This window comes from Acomys minous (assembly GCF_964271855.1).
Source record: "Acomys minous genome assembly, chromosome: 4".
Taxonomy (NCBI): Eukaryota; Metazoa; Chordata; class Mammalia; order Rodentia; family Muridae; genus Acomys; species Acomys minous.
The window spans coordinates 127391179-127418698 of record NC_140486.1 but is presented as its reverse complement, the minus strand read 5'-3'; the positions used below and the strand labels follow the sequence as shown (position 1 = coordinate 127418698).

Genomic DNA, 27520 nt, shown 5'->3' with positions numbered 1-27520 from the left:
ATGGCAACTCCAGGACTCAGCCCAGGTGAACACTGCCCTTAGAAAATGAAGGGCAGCCTTGCCAGACAGACATGGATGGCTCAGCACAGCGTGGGCTTTACTCTTGCCCTGGAGTCTCAAAGGGACACAATGTCTGAGGGAGGGAATGGAGCATTTTCTCTGGGTTCAAACAAGAAATGAATTGGAGCAACAGCTACACAACCTAAAATGCTTCAGTCAGGCTGATGGACTCTACATTAATCATGCTGAGAGTCTAAGGAAACTGGCATTGCTGCTGAGGCCATGGTAGGGGCGGTGGCATCAGGATCTTCTCGGGAGGCTGAAGGAAAGAGGCCCTACTGGCGTGAGAAAGACCAGGAGCCAAGTGAGAGGCCCTACTCTTATTAGAGTGGAGCAGTCAATAAAGCCTGAAGCGGGACATCTGTGGTTGAAATGGGAGTCAAAGGCCCAGAATGGCTTACTGTCCCTAGAAAGGACAGAGGCAGGGTGGAGCTCGCCCTCGAAAAGGCCAGAAAGCTACTGCTGCCACAGCCTCCTGAAGCCATGGAGAAATGGGAAGAGTCAGTTAGGAAATGAGGTGCCCCACGTCAAGTTCCTGCAGGATGATCAGGACTTGTCCTGGTGGCTTTTCTATGTAAGTCAGAACACTGGAGTCCACTGCCTCTGGAAGGCTGCTGTAGACACGGCAGTCTGCAGAAGGTTTAGTCCTTCTGAAGCCAAATACAAAGGCCAGGTCAGGCAGGGAGAATAAAAGGGAGGCCTACACCAACGAGCGTTGTGACTTCTCTCGATGAAACTGCAGAGGAAAAAAAGGCTGTGAGAAGCCTCATTTCAGGCTGGGGAGTGCTGGGACACAGGGAGCAAACCTAACCTTACTCATAGCAGCAAAGGCAGGGCCAAAGGTGGCTTTAATCTCCACTCGGTCTCTTATCCAGGCTGGTAGCTTCGCTAGAACAGCAGGCCGTGCATATCGGTGATCCAGGAGCACAATGCTGGCAAAGTCCCTCTGGTGCCTGATGGCCCTGCCTGGGTAGAACACAGGCTGGAACTGCTGAGTTCAACTCACCTGCCAATACTGCATGTCCATTGGGGCCTCCTCCCTCACTGGCCCCTCACATGGACAGCATAAAATCCTTCCATCCTCAAAGCACCCATCTGTCCCCCAGCAACAGCCTCAGACTTACCTATGGATTGGTTAACAGCCTTCATACAGAGATTCTCCACCAACACCTTCCCTGGGGGTGGTTGACCTTGTCTCCTAGGCTGAGAAGAAAACAGAGACTGGAGATCAAGCTTTAGAGCCAAGTCATATTTTATGACTCTGGTCCAACAGCTTGTGCTATTGGTTTTGCTACAGAGAAAATCAAGTGAGCTAGCTGTATATGCCAAGACCTCTAGGGAGGAAAGAAATCATTTGTACAGTGAGAGGTCCTAATGTAGGGCTTGTCATCGTGTCCTAGGAGTGTCACACCTCTTCCTCCCTGGCCCTTTTCCTTTCGTCTTCTGAAACACTACAGATACTCACAAGGGTCTGGTCCAAGTAGGCCATCTTCTCTTGCAGCTCTGGAGACTTGATGTTGGGGTATGGCATCCCCACCATCACCACACACCTATGGATGGTTACATGATCCATGATGTAAGTGGTCATGTCAGGGTGGAGTCATCACCCACATGGGATCAACTGCTACTCAGAACCAATTGTGTGTGATTTTATGTGCATGGTATGTTCTATGTGCTGTATACATGGTGAGCTGGCCACAGAAAGATGTCATGTGTGGTCTTTAATGCTCTACACCTTATTTTCTGAGACACGGTTTCTTGGTAAATCTGACTAAAGCTTACATAAACCTAGGGTCCATAGGCAGCTATATCCAGGGGCCTGCCGTCTCTGATGCCTACTGCTTACAGAAAATACAACCCTGCAGGCTTTTGTGTATGTGCTGCAGATTTGTTGTCTTCCTACATTCTCAGCACGCATTCTCACCCTCTAAGCCATCTCCCATCCCTCCCATCACGTTTATGTCCCTCTGCTTCCCACCATGGGGCAACCACTTGGAAAGAGTGTTTTTAGTTCAGAGATCCATCTAAGGCTGAAGACCTGGATCCTAAGCAAGACATGGCTGCCTACTTCTCTGGTGTATACAGCCAGATGGAGAGGGGTTTCAAACATTCCACCTACAGCCTACAGACTCCAAGCAGGCCACATGGGTACTGACCCTATGGCATGACTTGCCAGGCAGGGCCCAGGGCTCTCAGCCCCAGCAGACAAGGGGATACCACACTTACCGGCCCAAGTCATCAGAGAAGTTGATCCCTTCACTCATCTTCCCTCCAACCACGGAGAGGAGCAAGGCCCCTGTCAGAGGGCCTCCTGTGTGACTGCAGCACTGTTGGGAAGAACCACACCAGAGTGGCTAATCCAAAACCAGGAGCCACAGAACTGCTCCCATCTGCCAGGCACAGGTGGCCTCTGCATCCAGCCTCACTTCCCACTCTCACCGTAATGCACTTGCAATACGCCATCAGCACCTGCTCCACCTGGCTTGCTCTTTTGGGCTCTTGGAATATCTGCGGGAAGAAGAAAAGGTCTCCTAGCAAAAGGCTTCAAAAGATTGAGTTTTGGGCCTCAGGCTGCTTTTCCAAGCCTGAGAATGGTCCACCACAGAGTCAAGCTACAGGGAATCCCCATGTCCAGGGTCCCAGGCCTAGACATGGTAGACTGAGGAACTGGGAGAATGTGAACCATGCATGCCAGTCAACAAGATTGACAGACCCTTAGGAAGAGCAACAGCTAGCCAGGTCCTCATCTAGAGGCTGAGGGGCACTCACCTTTTTCTTGACAGACAGACGTGCCAGCAGGCCAGTCTTGTCCCAATGAGCATGAACCTGGCGCAGATACTCATAGGAAGGCAGGAAACATACCACCCCTCCGGGGACCACGTTGCACAAGTTACAGAGAATTCGGCCTGTCTCCTCCATCTGCAGGAGGCAGACAACGAGAGAGCATGGAACAAGACCCACAGCCACACCCACACTGGATGGAGGCCTGTGGCATGCAATGCACTCAGCACTCTGTTAACAGACATGCACACCTGGTGCTTCTGGTGACTGTTTGCCTTTATGACACATCCTATCACTGGTACTCCAGAGATGAAAAGAACCTGACTCTTGGTATGCCACCGAGGTCTCCCAAAGTGCCCATTTCATGAGGGGCACGATCCAGAACAAATTAGCATTGAGATAACACAGGAGGTATACACAAGAAATACACTCGTTGAATGACAGAGGCAAGAAACAAGAGACCGACAGAGGGTCAACCTCTCCCACCCTGCACCCTAATGGGATGCTAGGAGCTCTTTAGAAAATATTTAGTAGTCTATGGAAAGACTGCAGCTAAGATCTTCCTTGATAAATACCTTAAAAAAAAAAAGTCTATGTGCCAGATGTGACCATGGGTCACAATGCCAATGCTGGTAATAACGCTCTCCTTGGTCACAGATCATAAAGGACAGGAAGTGGGCCGACACTCACCATCTGAGGCAGCTCTCTCCTCTGGTAGGTGAATTCCAGCTGTTGGTTAGAGGGCCCGCTGCATATAATAAGGGGCAAGATGTTGTCTGGAGGGATCACATGACCTAGTGATATCAAAGGAGGGCTGGAAACTAGTTCTCAGGTAGGGCAGTCTCTCAAATCACTTCCCCAACTAGGAGTAAAAAATCTGAAATGCAGATGGCTTCCCTCTGTACTGACATAGCCCATGTAAACAACGTGTGAGGTGAGCACAGAGTTTAAGAACAGAGGCAAGTGTATATGGCTCCAATCCAGTGGTGCCCTCTTCCCTTGGTGCCTGGCCCGTTTTACCCTCCACACAGTTGCTTACCACAAGAAAACTCCACCACTCGTTCAGCTTCCACTCCAGAACATGCCAGCAGCTGCTCCCGGAAGTCAGACACCTGTAGTCATAACAACAGGGCCTTGTGACCTGAGCTTGGGGCTGTGTGCTCTGCAGTGAAGGTTAAGGAGTCTGGGATAGGAGGCAAGCTCAGACCTCAGGAAGAAGGAAGGGCCAATGACCATTAGCTAAAGGAAAACAATCAGTAACAGCAGCCAGTGTTGACAGAAAACTTAAGGAACAGCAAAGGAGGCCCAGCACGGTGGTGCACGCCTTTAATCACAGCACTCAGGAGGCAGAGACAGGTGGATCTCTGTGAGTCTGAGACTAGTCTGGTCTACAAAGTGAGTTGAGGACAGCCAAGACTACACAGAGAAAGCCTGTCTCAAACAAACAAACAAATAAATAATAAAAATAAAAATAAAGGCCAGGCGTGGTACCGCATGCCTTTAGTCCCAGCACTCAGGAGGCAGAGGCAAGCGGATCACTGTGAGTTTGAGGCCAGCCTGGTCTACAAAGTGAGTCCAGGACAGCCAAGGCTACGCAGAGAAACCCTGTCTCAAAAAACAGAAAGAAAGAAAGAAAGAAAGAAAGAAAGAAAGAAAGAAAGAAAGAAAGAAAATAAAGAAATGGCAAAGGAAGCTGGCACATTTGGCTCCAGGCTGTTTTTTATCAACAATACAGACAATTATCTACAACATACAAAGAACTTAAAAAATAAAACAAACAAACAAAAAATCAAATAACCCAGTCAGCAAAAGGTGTAACAAAACAGTATATGAACACTGTTTTGTTTTGTTTTTTAAAGATTTATTTATTGTATATGAGTGTTTTATCTGCAGAACAGGGCATCAGATAACATTATAGATGTTGTGAGCCACCATGTGGTTGCTGGAAATTGAATTCAGGACCTCTGAAAGAGCAGGCTGTGCCCTTAACCAGTGAGCCATTTCTCCAGCTCCTGAACACTATTTTTATGCAGATCAGAAGAAGGAATCAGATTCCATTATAGATGGTTGTGAGCCACCAGGCCAGCAGAGAGCATCAGGTCATATTATAAATGGTTGTGAGGCACCAGGCGGTTGCTGGGAATTGAATTCAGGACCTCTGGAAGAGCGGCCAGTGCTCTTAACCCCTGAGCCTTCAGCCCCATAAGTAAGTAAAAAAAAAAAAAAAGTTCCTACCTTATCCTAACAGAATGACAATCAAAACACAATACTCAAGGCTTAGCGATCTCAAGAAGTTGGGGAAGGCAGACTATAAGAGCCAGGAGTGAAAGAAAACAATCAAATAAATTAATTCAGGACACAACAGGGCAAATATATCACAGTGATTGTGCAGACTGAGATCAGAAGAAGCTCAAGGCAGCCAGAATCCCAGCACGGATCCCACCACTAACTGAGGACCATCGGCCTTTGACAGCCATGGGGAAAGGAAGGTCAGTTTCTTTAGTGATGTGAACCTCCAGGACATCGGTCACACACCAAAGCAGGACTCACTCCCAAGACTACCTGGGCAGCACAGAATGGACATGATGAAGAAAGAAAGGGGGGCGGGGGGTGGAGTGAAAAACAATGTATGTTCCAAATACACCAGATAAAATTCTCAAAGAATAAAAATACTGTTTAAAAAACAGATCAACAAATCCTGGCAAGGATATGGACAAGAGGATCCTTAAGACACTGCTAATGGAAATGTGAACTAGCCTAGCCACTATGGAAGTCAGCATGCAGGTGTCTCAAAACAAAACACACTGAAAATAGATCTTCCGTACGGCCCAGCGGAATGAAAAGATGAAATAAAAGGAAGACATGGCAACTAAAGTATAAGGAAGATTTTTATTGTGGATGCAAGGTAAGAAAACAGGCAGAGAGAAAAGTCCAGGCTGAACATGGCCAGCTGACTAAACTGGACCGTGAGAGGTCAGATGGGAGGAAGAACAAAAGAGGAGCCACTGATCAAAAGGCAGCCTGGGCCAAGAGGCCAGGAGAGTGGTGTAGCCAAAATGGCTGAGTTCTATAGGATTCAGGCTGGGTGAAGGGAAGAGAAAACCCAGCCCCTGGAAGGAAGAGGTTTAGGGTAGAGGGCAAGCTGAGGGAGGAGCCACAGGTACCAAATGATGCTGAGATCACATTGATATGTTAACAGGCACCTGAATTAGCTATTTGTCCTGGGTTTCTGAGACCCAACACCAGCTCTACTACTCTAGGATATTCAGTCAAAGGACCCCAACATATCTCAGGGTCTTCCATGTCTGTGGTCACTGCAGCACAAAGTACAAAATCAAATCAGTAGAACAAGATGCCCATCCAGAGAGGCTAGGACAAGACGAGATTACAAATATGTTGTTTTGCAGGACAGTGATGACACACACCTTTAATCCCAGCACTAGGGAGACAAAGGTAGGCAGCTCTCTTAAGTATGAGGCTAGCCTGGTCTACAAAGCAAGTTCCAAGACAGCCAGGGCTATACAGAAAACCCTTGGGTGTGGGGTGGGGGAGATATGCAACTGAGGAAGATGACATTAAGTGAATTAACATAGCTGCGGCCCTAGATTTTATATAAATACATGAAATCATTACCCATACGTGATGCAGCGTTGAAATATCACTAAGGGAACAATGGGAAGGAACAGGGTGAGAACAGGGAGGAAAGTGAGATGTGAGAAGAAATGCCCTCAGTATATATACACATACAAAATCTTTAATAAAAAACTTAGCCGGGCGTGGTAGCACATGCCTTTAATCCCAGCACTCGGGAGGCAGGGGCAGGCAGATCGCTATGAGTTCCAGTCCAGCACGGTCTACAAAGCAAGTCCAAGACAGCCAAGGCTAACACAGAGAGACCCTGCCTCGGAGAGAAAAAGAAACCCTGAGGCCTGGAGGGGCGGCTCCATGGCTAGAAGCCCTCACTGCTCTTGCAGAGGACGTGGGTGTGGGTCCTAGCACCCACATGACCAGCCAAGGCTACTCATTAAGACTATACAGTAAGACCTGGTGCACACTTTACTCTCAGCACTTGAGAGGCAGAAGCAGGTGAATCTCTTGAGGCTGAGGCCAGCCTAGTCTATATAGTGAATTCCAGGACAGCAAGCACCTTGTAGAGATACTCTGTCTCAAAACAAACACAAAAACCAAATGGTAAGACCCCCATCTCAAAAACAAACAGAACAATAATGACCATGCACAAAGTTAACACACCAAATGAATACAAATGTACAAACCTGTACACACACACCAAAAACAAAACAAATGCTTATGGGGCTTGGAATGTGCCTCGATAGTAGAGTGCCTGCCTGGCCCAAACATGCATGGTTCTGAGGTCCATCTGCAGTCATACAGGGAAAACAGGACAGAAAAGCCAAAGAAAGCTCTAAGGGCCACACTGGAGTCCATGCCATACTTAGGAACCTGACAGGCTGGACCCCAGGGCTGTGCTCTCAGGATGAAACAAGGCCCAGCCCTTAGATCTGCTTTGTCTCCACTGACCACGAAACTGTGAAGACTAGAGATAACAGTAAAGGGGTCTATGTGCCCAACAGAGCAGGAGTGGTGTGAGTAGCACTGGGCGAAATGTAACATATCTACATGGTTAGGATGCAACACAGTGGAATATGCTAAACTAAATACTTGCTGACTAGGATAGATATTAACTTTTTGTTGCAGACAGAAAAAGCAAATTGTAGCAATAATGTAGAAGTGTGCTGTTTTTTTTAAATGCACATACATATGCAAAAGTTCCACTGCAGCATGACCCTTTGGCTGGTGGGATTCTGGTGTTTCCAGCTTGTCACTGACTTCTATAATAAAACTGTAACTTCGAAAAAACATATAGATAGGCAATGGCTTTCTAAGAGAGACACTGGTACAAGAAGGAGTGACAGAGCAGTAGAGGACAGCAAGCACCTTGCAGAGTCAGAGTCCGGGCCTACAGAGGGCTCATTCTCAGAGAAGCCTGCTCCAGGGCTGCACACAGACAAAGACACAGTCCTACTAATACCTTGCCAGCCTAAAAGGCAAGGGCGGTGAGATGGCGACAGCACCTAGTGGGCACTGCTGGACCTGCATGTGCTGGCCAGGGGACAGAGGAGAGAGAGATTGTATGTGTGTCCTTCTCTGGCACCTTACCGGCTGCATGGTGCCACCTGCAATGACCACTGCTCGGCATTCCTTCACCACTTGGGCAAAATGCACAGCTGGGTTCAAGAGTAAGAATTTGAGGCTGCTCTGACCAACACTTCCTGAAAGAGAAACAGACAAATGGCAAAAGGATAGAGTAGATTAAGCATAGGAAACCCTAGATGGTCCACAAAGGCCAGTGAGCTACCACTCTCCCTTTTAAAAAAGCCCATTTCTCCTACTGTTAGTACTATGAGCTATGTGGAAATTGAGGTGCACAGATAAGTCTGGCCAGTGGTCTACTCAAGCAATAGAACACAGATCTCTGAAATCCAACCCCATCTAACCTCAGCCATAAGAGTGCAGGTTCTGTAGGGACCTTGCCTTAGACAATTCAGCACTTCTCAGGCCCAGTGTCCAGCACCGCTGCTGGCTGCAGGTCTAGGAGACAGGTGCTTCCTTCACATACAGAGTAGGGCGGTACAAGCCCTGGATTACCTTGGCGGCTCAGGATAACCCTGCCGTCTTGGTTGGCAGTGGTGAGAGCTGCTAAAAAGGCCTCAACATGCATCAGTGGGGAGGCAGGCCGTGGGGCTGTAGACTGGCCCTCCTCTAGGGACTCTGCAGAAAAGGATGGGATGAGAATACCGCCTTCCTCAGGTCAAGTCCATTTTCTTTCCCAGCACCTGTGTCTGGCTCTTCTCCCTGGCCCTCTAACTCACCCTCAGGCCCTGACTGCAGGCTCTTCAGGAAGTACTGGAAGCCATCCAGATTGCAGTTCTCCTGAGAGGCTCGGAGGGATGGAAGAACAGCTCCAAAACGTTCTGTGAAGCCAAAGAGCTGCGTGGGGGAAGAAGAGCAGGATAGACAGAAGTGGGAAGAAACCCTGAGTGAGATACCCGAGCCAGCTGCAGCCCATATCCTCCCCAGCCAGAAATCACTACACACTGTGGCAGCGGACTAGAAAGCCCAGACTCATCAGGCACAGAGCAGAGCAGGCAGGTGCTCTGGCTCCTTGCCAGGACGATGAGAAGACGTACCTTCCTGCTGACCATGCTCTTCTCCAAGTACCGCTGCACCTGCAAAACCAGAACAGCCTATGTGTCAAGGGAGCACACTAAGAAGACAGCCACCCCATACCACTAAGAAAACATGGCTCACTGCCACCTCAGAGGAGCCCAAAGCCTCCTAAGACATCTTTCTTACTGGCAGCACATCAGCAGAGCTCGACTACCCCTAGGAGCACAGGGCTCCTCACAGGACATCCCATAAGTGTAGCCTCATCAAAATGCCCCCACTGCTCTGATCACTCTATGGGTGTTCAAGACAAGATCTGAAGTAGGGAAGCTTGGTTTAGCCTCTAAGAGCATTAGCTGTTCTTCAAGAACCTCGAACCTACACGATGGCTCACAACCATCCAGAACTCCAGTTCCAACAGATCCAAGGCCTTCTCATGACCTCCTAGGGTACCAGGCATGGGTGTGATGCACAGACATATATGCAGACAAAACGCCCAGACACATAAAGTAAAAAAAACTTTAAAAAAAAAAAGAAAAGAAGAGAAGGAGGAGGAGGAGGAGGAGGAGGAGAAATAACTGCTTGTTGGTCCCTTCTAAATGCCCATATGCAGACTGGGCCTCGAGGAAGTGAAGAGGTAGGTTAAAAACAATCTCAAGCCGGGCGTGGTGCCACACACCTTTAATCCCAGCTGTTTCCATGGAGGCAGCAGTACTTAATTTAAAGAAACTAGGTTGTAATTTAGTGGCTCTCACACCTGTGAGAGTAGCGGCTATCAAAGGCCAACATAAGCAAATGTCTGAGACTGCAATCCAACCCAAGGCTCCAGCTAGACAGGGGTCCTAGCTACGTTCTCACCCTGCTCGCATCATACAAGAATATATCATGGATTAGAATCTGAAAACAATCCCGGACAAAGACAGACAGAACAGAGATGGAGAGGATCTGGAAGCTGTGTTTATGCCAAGGGGTGCAAAGAACAACCTCCCTTTTCAAACTCCTGCAACTCCTAGCCTCAGAGTGAAGATCTGGCTGTCATTGTCCAGTTTAAACACCTGCTAACTGCCTGGCCGTGATTTAGATCCCTGGACACTGACTACTCATTTGCATTTTATCTCTTCCATGTTTGTTTTGACTAGGTGCTAGAGGCAGGACAGAGGCCTTGTGACAGTGCGAGGGTTGATGTAGTCAGAGCAGACCTTTACCTTGAACAGGTTGATGTTGTCTACCTGGCTCTGAAAGAGAAAGTCGTTGATGCTCTTCAGCTCAGACCCTGCGGGCAGACAAAGGACACCGGTTCTGCACCTTGCCAAAGCCCCTGCTCAGGCCCAGAGCAAAGCTGAGTGGTTCACCCCACCTCCCGCCCTTGACAAACCTCCTCACCTGTCTGGGGCAGGCTCTGTGTACTAGGATTTTGCTTAACGTTACCTAAAACAAGGAATTCCAATAGGTCATGGTGCTAGTTCTCCACCTGCTTCTGAGCTCTGAACTCTGTCCTATTTTCATCAACTACAAGGAACATTCATGTTTCAAGAGACATTTGTTTTAGGCATTTACAGTAGACAAAGGACACAGTAAGAATGGACGCCAAGGCCAGGCAGGAGACAGGATCAGAGCAGCCTCCAGTGTCACTCTGAGCAGGACAAAGGAGAAGTCAGGATCTGCCAGAAGACGAGGAGCTGTGGCACAGGCAGAGAAGGTAGTCTCCAGCACTAACGGGACATGATCTTGATAGAAAAGGCTCTACTGGCTTTCTGGAAATATAGTTCTACAAAAGCCTTTAAAAGCACTGCCACATAATGAAGCAGACCCAGCCCAGAACAACCAAAGAACCCTAGATGCTGGAGTCAGCAGCCTCCAGTCTCATGAGCCACAGGCAGGTCCCACCGTGAGCTTCAGTTTTCCCTCTGTGAACGAGGTTTAAAGTTCCTGGGGTTCTCTCTACACAGGGGCAAATAAGACTGCCTGGGTACCAGTGCCAGTACATCATGTGGCTGTAACTACACCATATAACATTGCTTTGCTTTTACATTGTATGGTTACCATAACCATACTGTCAGGTTTTATTGTTGTTGTTGGGGTTTATTTGGGGGGGGGGGAGGTGGTTTGGTTTTTTGTTTTTGTTTTTGTTTTTTTTAAGACTGGGTTTCTCTGTGTAGCCTTGGCTGTCCTCGAACTCACAGCGATCCCCTGCCTCTGCCTCCCGAGTACTGAGATTAAAGGCATGAGCCACCACGCCTGGCCTCTGTCAGGTTTCTTAAAGTAAAAGGAACAAAACGTGAAGAAATAAACTGACATAACAACAATAAAAAAGCTAAGGCCAAATATCTCAACTAAGAAAAAAGGAAATCCTATCAAGACAGTGCTTAACGCTGGGCTTGGTAGCTCATGCCTGTAATCCCAGCATTTGGGAAAGCAGAAGCAGGTGGATCTCTGCAAGTTCGAGGCCAGCCTAGTCTACAAAGTGAGTTCAAGATGGCCCGGGCTACTACACAGAGAAACCCTGTCTCGAAAAACAAACAAACAAAGACAGTGCTTAAAAGCATAAGCCACCACCCGTGTCCTCCCTGGCCTTGCAGAGACAAGACTTACAGAGCCTGCAGCTGGTGGGTACGCCAGGGGATGGGGCACCTACCTCCCAAAACAGCCACGAACTTCTCCAGCAAGTACAGGACCTGCTTGATGTACATCAGGTTCTTGGCCTTCAAACGCTTCCTGAGGAAAAAGCGACAGAGGCAGAGTGGCAGCATTCGCCAGCAGCTTCCTCCACTGAGTACCACTAGGTCTTTCTGCCTAGGGCCAGACATACTGGGCTGTGAGCTACAAACCCTCAAACAGAATTTAAAAAAAAAAAAAAAGGCTGATACGACCAAGGTTGTCAGAGCCTGCTGCTGTCCCAAAAAACCTAGATACGAGGGGCACACACCAGGACAGCCCACTTCACCCTATCCCTCCAAGGCCTTACAGTAACTGACACAGACAGTAACCCCCATTTGTGCTCTGGAAGGCTAGCGTGGAAGCCACTGAGGCTGCGCGTGGCTAGAGGTCTTCCTCAGGTAGTGTCTTACCTGTATCTTTCCATGTACTGGAGCAACTGAGAGTGGGCCTGGCAGAGCTAGAGAGACAACAGAACAGCATGAACGGCTGAGGGTCTCTGTAGAGAGATATTAGAGTAAAATAGGACATGCCAGCCCAGGACACGTGGCAGCTTAGCCAGGGTTTCTAGGACTGCAACCAAACACCATGACCAAAGGGCAATTTGGGGAGAAAAGAATTTATTTGGCTTCCACTTCCAGATTATAGTGCATCATCAGAGGACCTCAGTCAGGACTGGAGCTCTGCAGGGCCGGAGCCTGAGGACATCAGGACAGGAGCTCTGCAGGGCCGGAGCCTGAGGCAGGAGCTGAGGCAGAAGCCATGGGGGGCGCTGCTTACTGGTTTGCTCCCCATGGCTTGCTCAGCCTGCTTTCTTACAGAGCTCAGGACCACCAGCGCAGGGACCCCCACCCACCATTGCTCACTAACTGAGAAAATGCCTTACAGCTGGAGCTCATGGAGGCATTTCCTCAGCTGAGGCTCCTTCCTCTCTGAGGACTCGAGCTTGTGTCAAGGGGGCACACAAACCCAGCCAGCACAGGAGCCATCAAGGTGATGATGGGCAGTGGATGGTAACAAACCAAGGCAAAGCATATGGAGGCAGGCCATGGGCTGACGACAGCTGGGAGAGCAAGGGAAGAGGCTGAAACCTAAGGAGCTATATCACTGGCAAACTAACGCTGGTTGGGAGATGACTTACACTCCATCAAGAGTGGGATTTAAGCAGGTGGCAGACACCACATAGGTTTCACAGTCAGAGGCCGGTAGTCAAATCCTGGCTCACCTCAATTTGTGCAGTGTGAGTAAAGGACACAGCACTTTGACCTCCATGAATCCTAAAACTCCCTAAATAAAGCAAGGAACACTCCCCCAAGAGAAAAGCAGAGGCACATAGAACCTGTCGAGAGCCAAATATGGTCAGCTGAACGAGCTGTGCTGCGGTAGGGGGTTTCCGAGCTGCTGACCTCTGTGAGAGGACCCTGCGTGGCTTGTGCTGCTGGAGAAGCTTTGCTGCACCTGGCTGTTTGCATTACCTACCACTCAGAGAAACCAAGGAACTTGGGCGGAGAGTTTTTCCAGGCTCTGCTCTCTCTTCAGCCTGCCTGAGAAACCTCGGGGGAGGGGACCTGTAACAGGAGACTTGCCTATGTTCAGCATATAAACCTGCACTCCCTGCTATTAAACCCAGGCCTTGATCGGATATTCTCATCCTGGCCTTCGTGTCTTTGTGTCTCTGTCCTGCCTCCTCAGCTCATACCTCCTCTTTCAGGTGTACCCTGGTTTGACATGTTCCGCAGGACAGGACAAGAACCCTTCCAACACTTGCCACATACCAGATGACAGTAAACAGAAACCTGCAGAGACCCTGAGCATTTCTCCAGTAAAGACCCCTAAAGCCCTATCAGTAGTGATAAAATGCCATCCTGTGAGACTCCTGGTCTCTGACACCACCATGCTACTGACAGAGAACTCGTGAGCGGCATCCTGGATGAAGGATAGCTGAAGACAAAAGAAGCCAGTTCAAGCTGCCTCACACTTGACAAGGAAAGAGGGTTTTAGTTCAGCTTGCCCTCTACCAAGCCCATATCCAGAGTAATTCCTGGCTCAAAGCATTTAAAGGAATGACCTATGTCGCTCTGCACAAGATAGGAGAGGGTGACCCACCTGGGAGCCATTGACCTCTGTGCTGTAGATGTTGGTGATGGTGTCGATCAGGTTGTGTGCCTCGTCAATGATGACCACCTGGCCTTGCAGCCTGATCCCCGCAGCCTGCCGGGTGGCTGCATGCAGCAGCATTGGGTATGGCAACACCACCAGCTGTAGGAAAAGGTGACCATTGGACAGCGATGGTACGGGTCTTGCACACAGCAGAAGGCTTATGGCTTGCTTATCCTGCAGTAACCTATCCAGGCCACTGAAGTCTTAAAGGAGGTATATAATTTCTTATTCAGACCTTGCACAGGGTATTCAAGCCAGAATACCAAAGTTCAGCACTCTGCCTGTTCTGACACGGCTTCTTTCAGATGTCAACTATGAGAAGCTCGCACTGGAGCTGGTCACCTGGGGAGGAGCCCAGGGTGGTGAACCTCAGCTAAAATCCCACGGCAGCCTTCAGGCTCTAGAATTCCTCAGCACACTGACTGTCAAGAACACCACAAAGCCTCCAGCCTCTGGTCCTGGGCTCTGTGACTCTGGTAAAGCCTAATTTAAGCAACCCTTGGTTTTTCATCAGCTAAGTGAACTTGACAAACTGCGTCAATTGAGGGTGAGTATAAAATCAAATCTGTATGTGTGTGTTGCTATGAAGATTTTTCTATTAAAGACATGAAGGAAGTGGGGGAGACTGCTCAGTTGGTAACGTGTCTGCCTTGAAAGCAAAGACTGAGTTTAAGCCACAAGCCCAGAGGGAAAAAAGCAAGGAGTGGTGGTACCACTTAAAATCCCAGTGGCAGGGAGGCAAAGGCAGGCTCACGTGCCAGCTAGCTTTAGGCATGCACACACATGTGCACCTACCAAATACACACACAAAGATACTGATACTATAAAACTTCAGAAAACTGAAAACGCAAAGCCCAGGTGTCAATATGGGTACCATCATTTCAGACAGAGAAGAGCAAATCATCGTTCCGGGCCCCAGTGTTCTCATGTGGACACAGATCTATTTCAGGAGGCTGTTACACAGGAAAAGGAGGTGAAAACTGTTCACATGTCAAGACCGTACCTATTTCACACCTTCTCTGTAAATGGTGACAGTGCTAGCTCACTGATAAGTCTATGGACACCACAGAGATCCCTATGAGTGAGTTTCAGGGAGGGAGCAAGATAGCATAAATCATCCACAACGAAGAACAAGGCGCTGTCAGCGAAAATCAGCTTTGTCTCTGTATAAAGGCAAATCGGATCTAATCAGGACAGCATTGCCACCCACATGTGGGCAGCTGGGTACATCGGCAGTCCAACCAAAAAGCCGTTTGACCGCGTTCACTCTGGGGCGGTCCGCAGGCTCCTGCCAGCCGAATGCTCACCAGCGCCAGCTGGCTTCTAGCACGAAGCCATTAAGGATCCCGGGCCTCTCTGACAACTCCCGGGCCTCTGGACAACAGAGCTGTGTGCCATGAGTATGCAGTGCAGCAGGTGTCAGCTTAACGCAGGTAGGGACATCCTCCCTACCAGAGAGTGAGCAAGTCTTGTTCTGTAAGGCCCAGTTAGTGCAAGAACTACTTCCCATCTCTGCAGCACTCACCTGAGCTGCAGGGATAGCAAAGCGGCTTCCATAATAGGGACAGGCCCGGGCCTCCTTCCCAAGGACCACAAGCTGCTCCATGTCCTTCACCTTCAGCAGAACCTCATCCCGAAAAAGCTGCATCTGCTCATGGTTATAGAAGGGGCAAGAGGTCTGGATCTTCTGTCTCCTTCTCTTCAGCTTCTCTTCCCCAGCTCTGTTCTTCTCTGTGGTGGTACAGATGAGGAAAGCAAGGGCAGGAAGGACCTCAGTTACATCTGGGGTCAGGAGTAGGTACGGTGATGTCTGAGCCAGGTCCCTGCCGCTGACTCAGTAAACGTGAACACTCTTGCCCAAGGAGGGGCCTGAGGAAGAAACCAGGGCCTGCTTGGCCATTATTTCTGTTAACACACACGTCTTCATTGTCTTGGCCCTATTACAAACCCCACCACGTTTCTGCCACTTCCACTCTGCCCAGCATAGCTCATGACACAAGGTCCCTGTGCATACCGTGTTTGCTTCTTTGCATATCCACGCAGCGATCATTCATAAGTTGCACAGACCCCAAGTTTTTCACATCTTCATTCACACAAAGGTTCTATTCAGCAGGAGAAAAGAAAAGCAAAAGCAATGCCGGGCGTGGTGGCGCACGCCTTTAATCCCAGCACTCGGGAGGTAGAGGCAGGCAGATTGCTGTGAGTTCGAGGCCAGCCTGGTCTACAAAGTGAGTCCAGGACAGCCAAGGCTACACAAGGAAACCCTGTCTCGAAACACCAAAAGAAAGAGCCAGGCGGTGGTGGCCCACACCAATAATCCCAGCACTCGAGAGGCAGCTCAACATCTTTGGTACTGACTACTGATAGGTGTCTTTTTGTTTGTTTTGTTGAGACAAGGTTTCTCTGTGTAGCCTTGGCTGTCCTGGACTCACTTTGTAGACCAGGCTGGCCTAGAACTCACAGGGATCCGCCTGCCTCTGCCTCCCAAGTGCTGAGATTAAAGGTGTGCGCCACCATGCTGGACTCGATAGGTATCTTTTGAAGATAGAGAACAGAAATAGTGCTGACTAAAGGACCCAATACCCAGTCTGCATCTCCCGCACCCTCTGAAGAACAGAGAGGCCAGCAAAGGCGCAGTGCTTGCCATGCCCACCTTGCCTTTGCCCTCCTTTTTTTCTATGCCTGGGCTAAGAGACAAAGACATAAAAGGAGTCTGTTTGGACAAGAACACCTCCCTTTGCTTACCTGCCGAGAGCCGAGGGAGACTAGCCGTGTTTCCTCGCCAAAAGGGCTCTTGAGCACTTCATGCACAAATTGGGCCAGCTGTGAGTGTGTCCGACTGCAGTAATAAATCTGATCAGAAGAAATCAGGGGATTGAAAAAGGGGAGTCTTAGCAGGGCGTGGTGGCACACGCCTTTAGTCCCAGCACTCGGGAGGCAGAGGCAGGTGGATCACTGTGAGTTCGAGGCCAGCCTGGTCTACAAAGCGAGTCCAGGACAGCCAAGGCTACACAGAGAGACCCTGTCTCGAAAAAAAAAAAAAAAAAGAAAAGAAAAGAAAAAGGGGAGTCTTACAAGCTCACACTGGCCTGAGAGCCTGCAAGGGATGGAGAGTGGTTACAAGTGCAGGCTCCTGAGAGGACAGAGTCAGCTCAGGTCTGCCAACACCTGATGAGGGCCTAGCAGCACCTAGGACTCAACTCTCCCACAATTTAAACTCAGCCCCAAGTCCAACCACAGTAAGAGCTGGTGACCCTGGGAGAGCAGGCCTCCCCACTGTGCTGACTCTTCAGACGGCAATGGTGCTCAGCCCTCTGGAAAGCATGGATGGAAGGTTACTCCCTTCGCATACCATGAAGGGGAAGGTGGAGCCTGAGGTGCACATTCTGGCTGCTTTAGGACTTAGCACAGTAAGGGGGAGAGAGAAGAGCAGGGAACGGCACTTGCTTTCCACACAAGAGAAACATCTCAAGCCGGGCGTGGTGGCACATGCCTGTAGTCCCAGCACTCGGGAGGCAAGGCAGGCGGATCTCTTTGAGTTTGAGGACAGCCTGGTCTACAAAGTGAGTCTAGGACAGCCAAGGCTACACATACAAACCCTGTCTAGAAAAAGAAAACAAAAAAAAAAGACATCTTAAATGGAAACATGTACTTATTTTTTGGTTTTTTTCGAGACAGGGTTTCTCTGTGTAACCCTGGCTGTCCTGGACTCACTTTGTAGACCAGGATGGCCTCGAACTCACAGAGATCCACCTGCCTCTGCTTCCCGAGTACTGGGATTATAGGGGTGCACCAGCTGAACCCATGTACTTTTAAAATAGAGAGGTGTCAGGCTGGAGAGATGGCTCAGTGGTTAAGGGCACTGGCTGCTCTCCCAGAGGTCCTGAGTTCAATTCCCAGCAACCACCTGGTGGCTCACAACCATCTATAATATGACCTGATGCCCTCTTCTGGCCTGCGGGTATACATGCAGATAGAGCACTCATAAATAAAATAAATAATAAAATATTTTTTTTCTACAATAGTATAGAATTTATAAATGTAAGAGAATAAGCAATGAAAGAAATTCTCAAATTCATATTTGAGAATTCTACTGTCCTTTCTAAAAGTAAGCTATTAATTCCGAGAATATACCCAAAGCAGATCTACCCCATATATCATATTGGTATTGTCTTACTGGGTTCATTAGCAAACTGTTGGCATTACATTTGAAAAAATGTTTTAAGGAGCTCACTACATGGAATACTTATCTACCATGTGCAAGACACTGCATTGGAGTGGAGTCCCCACAAGGCAGAATAAACAAATGAACGGCTATTATTAAAATTTGCCTCAGGCTGGGCGGTTGTGGCACACGCCTTTAATCCCAGCACTTGGGAGGCAGAGGCAGGCAGATTGCTGTGAGTTTGAGGCCAGCCTGGTCTACAAAGTGAGTCTAGGACAGCCAAGGCTACACAGAAAGACCCTGTCTCGAAAAACCAAAAAAAAAAAAAAAAAAAAAAAAAAAAGAAAGAAAGAAAGAAAGAAAGAAAAGAAAAAAAAAAAGAAAATTTGCCTCAGAGTCCGTGTGAACTTACAAAGATGGCAATGGTCCTTGCTGTGAGGTAACGAAGTTGAACACAGTCATGTTCCTTAACTCCATAAAGCAACAGCAGAACGGCCACGTCAGCCGTGCATGCAAGAGCCAGGAGTTCCTACGGCACTACAGCGCAGCCAAGAGCGGGGACAGTTCCCATCCACAGCTTTAAATATAGTGCTAATAAAATCTTTTTAAACAATGGGGAGGTGTCATGTCACACATAGCTCAGTGCACTCCACATATGTGAAATACAAACCAGAGAAACACACATGAAAGTCAAAAATAAGGCGGGCACACCTGATCACTCCTCCCTTGCCCACACCACTGCCCACTGGAGAGGGAAACCCTGAGTGTCCTTAGCCCCAGTGGCTGCTCCTTCCAAGGCGCCCCCTCTGAGGCCTAGGGAGCAACAAGAAGCCATGCTCTGCATCTGGAGAGCATACGCCTCAAGGGCTCAGAGCTCTGCACCTACAAGAGCTGAAGAGCTGCTAGAACAGAGCCCTGCGCCTAGGAACTTCCCTCTCCCCCCTCTAGAAGCCTCAGGAGTATACAGCTCACCTTGGTTACATGCTCTTCCTCCAAGTCATCCTCATCCACTCTAGGAAACAAACAAGCATGGAGGTGAGTCACTGCACAGCACTCTTGGGACAGCTAAATACCTAAAAGTACTGTGACATGCTCTGGGTGCTCACTGACAAGCAGGAAGGTGACCCTTTTCTCAGAAGTCCTCAAGGCTAAGGGACAAGCTCTGAATACAACAGGGAATTGCCAAGGCCTGATCCTCAGGATACCCACACAAGCTCTATAGCTGCCTTCACTGCTGCCCAGGTCTGTGAAAACGAGAAAACACGGATGAAAGAAGGAAAAGACCCAGTGTCTTTAAAGCCACTTCATATGCATGACTAGGCCTAGACTGACCTCTGACCCTGGCAGTCACACAGGCTTCCGCTACACCTACAGGCCACTTTGCTGTAAAATGGACTCGTCTGGGTTCTCCTCAAGCCTTTAACTCCTGCTTCTATCTCGTCTGTCCTCTCCTTATGCTATCCCAGCACAAACCCTGCTGCTTTTCTTGCCCTCCTGGGGTGTGACTGGGGCTTTGCCCTGCCCTACTTGTTATGGTGACACCCATCTCAAAGTGATTTGCTCCTACTATCCCTCCTGTCATGTGTACAAACCAAAAACCAGGCCTGTCTTGTTTCTGCTGTGCCTCAAGGGCTGCCAGAGCTTAACTACAAGAAAAACTCTGTGCACACTTCGAATGAAGCCACTCTGTCAGTTGGACATTAGATGTTGTTTCTGACCCTAGCTCTTCTCTCCACAGAGCTCTGGTCTGCCCTTCCCAGATCAAGGGACCCATTGCATCAGGGCCAGGAAAGGTTTAGTCAACAGTACCCAGCAAAGCTCCACAGAGAAACAAGGTCTCCTACATGAATACACTAATTGTACAGATTATCATACAAAATAAAAAAATGAAAGGTCTTCTTTCTTTTTTTAATGCAATCTCTTTGGGGTTTATAAAGAGTAATTGTAGGACTAGTAACTTCATGGTCAGGAAAGATTTGTCATCAGTTTTGCCAACACTTGAATTTACACTGCTCACACAAGTAGGGCAGTTAGCAGGTAAGAGGCTGGACATGTGAAAGAAAAAGAATAAAAAAAATTGTGTGTGTGTGTGTGTGTGTGTTTTTAAGATTTATTTATTGTTTATACAGTATTCTGACTGTATGTATACCTGCATGCCAGAAGAGGGCACCAGATCTCATTATAGGTAGTTGTGAGCCACCATGTCATTGCTGGGAATTGAACTCAGGACCTTTGGAAAAGCAGCCAGTGCTCCTAACCTCTGAGCCATCTTTCTAGCCATTGTGTTCACTTTTCAGCAGGATCTTACTACATACCCCAGGCTGGTTTTTCTTTCTATTTCTTTTATTTTTAAGACAGGATTTCTCTGTGTAATCAAACTCACTCTGTAAACCAGGCTGGCCTTGAACTCAGAGATCTGCCTGCCTCTGCCTCCTGAGGGCTGGGGTTAAAGGCTGCCACCACCTGGTGCCCCAGGCTGACCTTAGGCTGACATCCTCTCTGTCTCATACAATCAGCTTCTGCAATGGCAGGCACAGGCACAATGCCTGCGTAAGAGCAAAAAATCTGTAGCCGAAATCTGTGTCCACAGACGGGCTGGTGTCTGCTCCCAGGGACAGGTAGCCAAAGGATCAGCTGCCTTGTCCAGGCCTTGGGAAGTACTGCATTGCTCTAATTTTCAGCAATGCCACTCAAGTACTTTGCCTGGTCTTTGTCCTCCAGGGCAAAAATGGAAGAAGAAATGGACTCCACAAAACCACCCTGGAGGCCGTGGTGTTCATAAACATTCATGATGCCCCTACCACCTTAGACACGGCCATTGACCTGCAACTGCCTTTGGGGTTTATAGAGATTAACTGCAGGGCTGACTTTCCAAGGTTTAGCCTTTACCTCCTACCTAGCAGTGATCATCCCCCATGCCTTGGGGAAACCAGGAAGTTTCAGTGGTGGAAAAAAAAGCAGAGGGGTCTTTTCCACAAAGAACAATGCTAATGGAGAAAACTAGACAGAACTTTAAGAAAGGCTTTAGCAGAAACAGGAAAAGCAGTGTATGTACATTTCCTGTGCAACTCGGTGACTTGGACCCTGACCTTGACTGTGACTGAGAGAACTAAAGGTAAACGGCAAAGAGCCCAGGACGATGTGAACTCAGGTGCTTTATATATGCTGTGTGGAGAGAGAAGTGGTGACTCTCAGCCACTGGCCAAGGCAACGAAAACTACAAACTCTCTACCACCAGTAGACTCCGTATATACAGTATTTTTGGACTTCTCAGAATGAGACAAAGAGTAGTTTGTGTGTGTGCACACACATCAACTACACGCGCTAAGTACAGATGTGCCAAATGTGATCCTGGCTCTGGAAACGGGAGCTTACATAAAGACCTGCTTCTTCCCTGGAGATGTCTCATGGCCAAGCCCAGCTGAAAACCCTGGGGGCTGGATGTAATGGCACCCACAGGAATCTCAAACTCTATAATCTGTAGATACACTGAGGCAGGAGGATCAACTTGAGTTCAAGGCCACCGAGCCTTGGTACACAAGTCCAAGGCCGTGAGCCAGTCTAAAAAAGCCAAGGGAGGAAAAGTGAAGGGCTGACACGGAGGCCACAGACAACAGAAGTGGGCTTAGGAGGAGTGAAGACATTTGCCACAGCAGGAGAGCAGAGTGCTCAGAGCATCCACAGAGAGAGGAAGACTGGGCACAGTCAGGAAACCAAAACAGCTGCCCTACTGGTGTCTGGCAAAGGATGGCTGCAGGTCAAGTCAAACAGGTGTGCTGAATACAATCATGTGACAACAGCAGTGTCCACAGAGCAAGCACGAGACATGCAGGACCTGTCAAAGCCTTGACAGGAACAGCAATAAAATTATCTCAATTCTTGTGCTACTGGGAAAGAGCCATGAGCCTCAATGCTTGAAGGATCTTACTAGTACTAGAAATGGACTAGAAATGGCTTAATTAATCCCTCCCCAGCATCGTGCAGTGCTGACTGACTATGACGTCTGTCAGCACTGACTAAGGTCTGAGTCCTACTTCATCCTGGGTCTTCTCTCTTTTCCTCTATCTCATACTTGGGCTCTTCCCTCCAGCACACAGTGTCCCCAGATCCAGCCCAGTGAGTTCATGGGTCACTACTAACCAGAGCCCTCATGCCCCAAACTTTCTTTCCCAAGCCTTCTTAACACAGCAGCTCCTCAGCAGGCCTCCCCTCTGCTGACTCCACACACTACTGCACTGCTCCATTTTCCTCACAGCAAGCACTGGATTCAAGCGAGGGCTGTGTGCTTACTTACGACCCACCTCCCAGTGTGGAAACGTATGCGTCCAGGGACAGGACTACACCGAGCCCATCTACTGGGTAACTGAGGTTCCCAAAGATTAATCCTGCCAGGTCCTGTGCTCATCTGCGGTCACTGTGCCTATCCAGATTGTGACTGCAGGGTGCAGCACCTGGGCCACCAAGCCTTCCTGCACTGGAATTACAGTGGGAATGAGAGAAGCAGACCTGGAGAGGAGCTGTGAGATGCAGAAGTAATCAAGTCCCTCCCGCCAGTGTTTCCTGATTCACTCACAACGGAAGCTCATGAAACAGAAACCTGCTCATCCGGACCAAACGCCTTAGCGTCCAAATGTGAGTCAGGCTCCTGATAGGTTTAGAGGTGACGAATATGGGGTGTACAGCCAGGTGGACTAGGTCCAGGCCCAGCTCTCTCCTCTATTTATGAGCCCATAGCAATGGGCAAGACATAGCACCTGACCACCCTCAGCCTCCACATGTGGGGAAAACTATCTTGACACACTCAAGGGACCAACACAGAGTAAGGGCCAGCCATGGTTGTCACCAGCAGTTACGGACCCTAAGTTAAAAGCCCAATTTAGGAAATGAACAGGTGGCTATCAGGCCCTCTCATCGGTGTTTCAGAGTATCTGGCCGAGGGCGGAGCTATCGTCTCACCTGCCGGCTCTTCTCTCCTCGTCACTCTCATATTCTGCCAGCACCAGCTCCTCCTCCCCACACTCCAGCTGCTCTAGTGGCTCTGGTCCTGTTCCTGCAGCCAGCATCTCCCTGCTGAGGCGCAGGAGTGTTTCCGTCTCCTCTTCTTCCTGTTTCTGCATAGGACAAGATACAAAAGAAGTCCCAGCACTGGAGCCCCTCCCCCCACATGACTGTGACAGAACTGGCCCTGGCACTGCTGTCACTAAGATAAAGCACTCACATCCACCTTATAGCATGAGCTTCCCAAATTCTCCACCACGCAAGACCCCCCCCCCCCCCCGCTACTGCTTAAAGAGAAGGCGGCCAATGGGAGCAAGGAGTGGAGTCTGCACTCTGCTCTCTCACCTCAATCAGGCAGCACCCAGCTGCCTCACACGCCACAGCGCCCCGTGCTCACCATGCGCTTAGCTGCAAACCTGAGCCTTCCATCCTGGCCGGCCTGCTGCAGACGCTCCTCTCGCTTCCTCCTCTTCACCTGCTCCTCCTAAAGGACAGGGACAGCAGAAAAGATCCCTGCAGGCAGGGCCACCACAGGCCTTTCTCAGGCGAAGGCAACTGAGGGCCCCTTGCCAACACTCCACTTTGTCCCTGTAGACCCAACTCTCCTGCTCAGTGCACAGGGCTCGGCGCTCCTTCTCTAAGGCACATGATAGACGTCCCTCCCCAGATGAGGGAGTCGTAAGAGGAAAAGGCCTGCTCAAATCACTAAGAGGCTGTGACAGCCACAAGCTCACCCAAAGCCTGAGTGGTACCCCAGGCAGATATGGAATCCCTAAATCTTGTAATAAACTGAAAGTAATCAATGAAGCTTATGTCCTTGATTACTCCTGCTTCTCAGCCCTCAGCTCCCACCTTCAGCCTTTCCACCAGCTCCCTTTCTTCTTTCTTCTGAACAAATTCAGTGACCCAGTCAGGTTCTCCAGCAGGCCTCAGGGTGTCACAGGGTTCTCGGCAAGATGAGGAAGATGGGAGTAAGTTCTTCTCACCACTTGTGGAGCCAGATCCAGATGCAAGAAGACGAGCCTCTGCTTGCAGTTTCTTCTGTTCAAAGTCTCGGAGCCAGGACAGGGCCCCACAAATAAGACTTAAAGACTTTCCCTACAGGAAGAAAAACAACCTCAAACCAGACCAGAAGGCTTCCCACACAGCTCTCCCCATGTAATAAGGACCTCAAACACCAACCGTAGTTCTAAGCATGAGGATACTCTAAGACCACACAGAAAGAAAGGGATTAGTAACAATCAAGAGAAACAGGAAGACATGAAAAGCCTGGTGTCAAGATGCAGTAATGAGCTTCTTTTAAGCCATATAGCTCTGTTCTAAAAGAATGTGCTTTTTCAGCCAGGCACAGTGGCACACGCCATTAATCCCAGCACTTGGGAGGCAGAGGCAGGTGGATCGCTGTGAGTTACAGGCCAGCCTAGTCTACACAGTGAGTCCAGCCAGGGCTACACAGAGAAACCCTGTCTAGAGAAACTTAAAAAAAAAAAAAAAAAAGAATGTGTTTTTTCAACTTACAAATACCACAAGTTAATATAACTAAAGAATGGTTAAAAATAGTCCCAGCACTCAGGAGGCAGAGGCAGGTGGATCACTGTGAGTTCGAGGCCAGCCTGGTCTACAAAGTGAGTCCAGGACAGCCAAGGCTACACAGAGAGACCCTGTCTCAGCTGGGGGGGGGGGGGGGGAGAAGAATGGTTTAAATAAATAAATAAATAATCATTAACAGCCAAGAAATACAAAGCATGAAATCCCAAATTCTTGCCAAAACTGTATCTCACTCTAAGCTTTAAGGCAACTGGAGTCCAGACACACATCATCAGTCAAAGTTCCTGCTGCTGAAGACAACTGCTCTCCAAAACACTATTCCTGACTCAGGTCACGGTTTCCTATGGTCCCTCTCAAGGTCGACATACATCCCTGATGCTGAGCTCCTAACCCCAGGGTCTCAGAATGTGAACGTACTCAGAAATAGAGTCCCTGGGGTCCTATCAGCTAACATGAGGCTCTTATTGAGTCCTATTTCTTACAAGGACTGGGAACCTTTTGAGGAAGGGACATTTAGATGCAAACACCCACAGAGCAAAGGCACATGAAGAGACACAGGAGAAGATGGCATCTAGCAGACAAGGCCTGGGCCCAGATGTCCTTCCCATCCCAGGATGAACCAAACCTGTTAGTATGTTGATCCCAGACTGAACCTCCAGAACTGTAAATACTGGGTTTCTGCTGTGCACTCTGTACTCTAAAGGCCCAGGAAAGGGATGAGAGAGGAGACTGTGGAGTCCCTCCAGCTGCTGCTCCTAGGGTCCATTTAGGTTCAAGTTAATCTTTAGAGCTAACCTTCTGCCTACGTTACCCTCAGCCTGCTTAACTCTGAGGTGGCTCAGAGTCCCCAGAGCAGGGTCTGAACGCACCTGCCCTGGGAGGTACCATAAGTGAGACTTACGACTCCTCCCCTGTATCCCTGACTTACTAGCTCTGGGGCTCTAAGCTGACGCGCGTGTATGTGTGTGTGTGCATGTAAATGCTAATGTTAGCTGCTGTTGGACAAGACAAGCAGGACATCAGCATGCCACAGCAACCCAATGACAGACACCTGGTTACTGAGCCCTTACATAGCCTCCTATAAAGAGACAATTTCCTAAGGGTATGCACAAAATTATCATTCAAAAGTAATCCTGTGGGGGCTGGAGAGATGGCTCAGTGGTTAAGAGCGCCGCCTGCTCTTCCAAAGGTCCTGAGTTCAATTCCCAGCAACCACATGGTGGCTCATAACCATCTGTAATGTGATATGGCGCCCTCTTCTGGCTTGCAGGAGTACATGCAAGCAGAGCACTGTATACATAATAATAAATAAATAAATCTTTAAAAATAAAAAAAAAGTAATCCTGTGTACTCTAATGCAAACCCTGAAGGATAACTAGGCAGTTACAGATGCTGCAGTGAGACCACAGCAGACGGAGGGGGCTGCAGGTGGGTTGCTGATGAAGAGCTCCACTGGTATAGGCTTGAGGCCCTGGTTTGATCTCAAGTAATGTAAGAAAGAAATAACAAAAATATTAATGCTAATGATACTAAAAAATGTCAATTGGAACTTATTAAGAAGTTGTGTATCCTGCCGGGTGGTGGTGGTGCACGCCTTTAGTCCCAGCACTTGGGAGGCAGAGGCAGGTGGATCTTCATAAGGTAGTCATAAAATACCCCCACTCGCCGTACAGCCCAGTGGGCCTCACCCTTCCTAACCCTAACCCTTTAATACAGCTCATGTCATGGTGACCCCAACCACATTATTTTCATCGCTACCTCGTAACAGTAATTTTGCTACTGTTATGAACTGTAATGTGAACATCTGGTACACAGGATATCTGTGAGCCCTGTGAAAGGGTCGCTGACTCCCAATGGTTTGCGACCCACAGGTTGAGAGCCGCTGGTATAAAGGAATAGAAAGGAACCAAGAGTATCCCAGTGACCATACGGTCTGCCCCAAGACGGTCAGTTCTGGAGATGGACTTCTGCACACAGAAGGACAGGGACCATTCAGCTGCCCTTCCTTTGTCCTTCAGAAAACTCACATGAAGAGCTTCCTGTGGACCAGTCGTGCCAAGCTCCACGAGATGCCAGGCATGCAGTTACCTGGGACCACAGGTTCTTACATCCGGGAGGCTGGAGCCTAGAGTTTGGGACTCTTCACAACGAACCACATAGTTCACACAGTACCCACTATGCAAGATGATAGACCACAGTGCCAGAAAGAGGCCAGAATCACCAGGCGCTCAGTTTCAACAGCCCACCTCAGATGCATCCCTCCCTGGGCAGGGGGGAAAACAGGGTCCCTTGGGTGGCTCTCAGTAATACTAGGGAACCTAGATTCTATACCCTGTAACAGTAAGCTGGACCTGGGGAAAAGCCAACGCCATGGTTATGTTCCTCAACATCAAGGCAGCACGGTATCAGAGAAATCTCAAAAACATTGATGTTGTGGTTTACATTGTAATTTTTTTTAAGTTTTTCGAGAGAGGCTTTCTTTGTGTGTAGCTCTGGCTGTCCTGGACTCACTCTGTAGACCAGGCTGGCCTCAAACTCACAGAGATCCACCTGCCTCTGCCTTCCAAGTGCTGAGACTAAAGGCGCATGCCACCAGCGCCCGGCTTGCATTGCAATTTTAAAGTCCCAGCTGCCTTTAACCTGGTTTTTCTCAGACTGTGGTGCTGTGTTTAACAGCTGAGTAGAGGACGTGACTACTGTGCCCAGTTTCTTCTCAAGGAAGGCAATGTCTGCACAGGTGAACTGTCCCGTCAGGCGGCCTCCAGTTGTCCCAGCGACCCTCCCTCCCTCCTCACACTCACCGTGCCAGTTGGACTCTCAAATATCCCAACCTTGCCAGCATCTAAAACCCTGTAGAGCTCTGCCATGAAGTCCTTCTGGATAGGATAGGGTTCGTAGGGAAAGGGGAAATGCACGCCATCAATCTCGCAGTTTTCCTCAGCCATTGCCCTAGAGTAAAAAAGAAAA

At 49.0% G+C, this 27520-nt stretch overlaps 1 protein-coding gene across 1 annotated transcript; it reads right to left on the bottom strand.

Annotated features, from left to right (window-relative positions):
* Positions 1-72: 72 nt before the first annotated feature.
* DDX11 (DEAD/H-box helicase 11) lies at positions 73-27520 on the bottom strand. The gene is made up of 26 exons (XM_084778143.1): positions 27355-27520; positions 23858-24103; positions 23403-23489; positions 22964-23118; positions 18980-19019; positions 16588-16695; positions 15857-15944; positions 15368-15573; positions 13789-13941; positions 12096-12142; positions 11663-11742; positions 10411-10455; positions 10233-10300; positions 9051-9089; positions 8733-8850; positions 8509-8631; positions 8020-8132; positions 3881-3953; positions 3532-3635; positions 2830-2979; positions 2500-2568; positions 2287-2387; positions 1526-1610; positions 1185-1263; positions 872-1026; positions 73-796 (listed from the first exon to the last, which is right to left on the bottom strand). Exons 1-26 carry the CDS (start codon positions 27496-27498, stop codon positions 761-763), a joined length of 2712 nt encoding a protein of 903 aa, XP_084634269.1. The 5' UTR covers positions 27499-27520; the 3' UTR covers positions 73-760.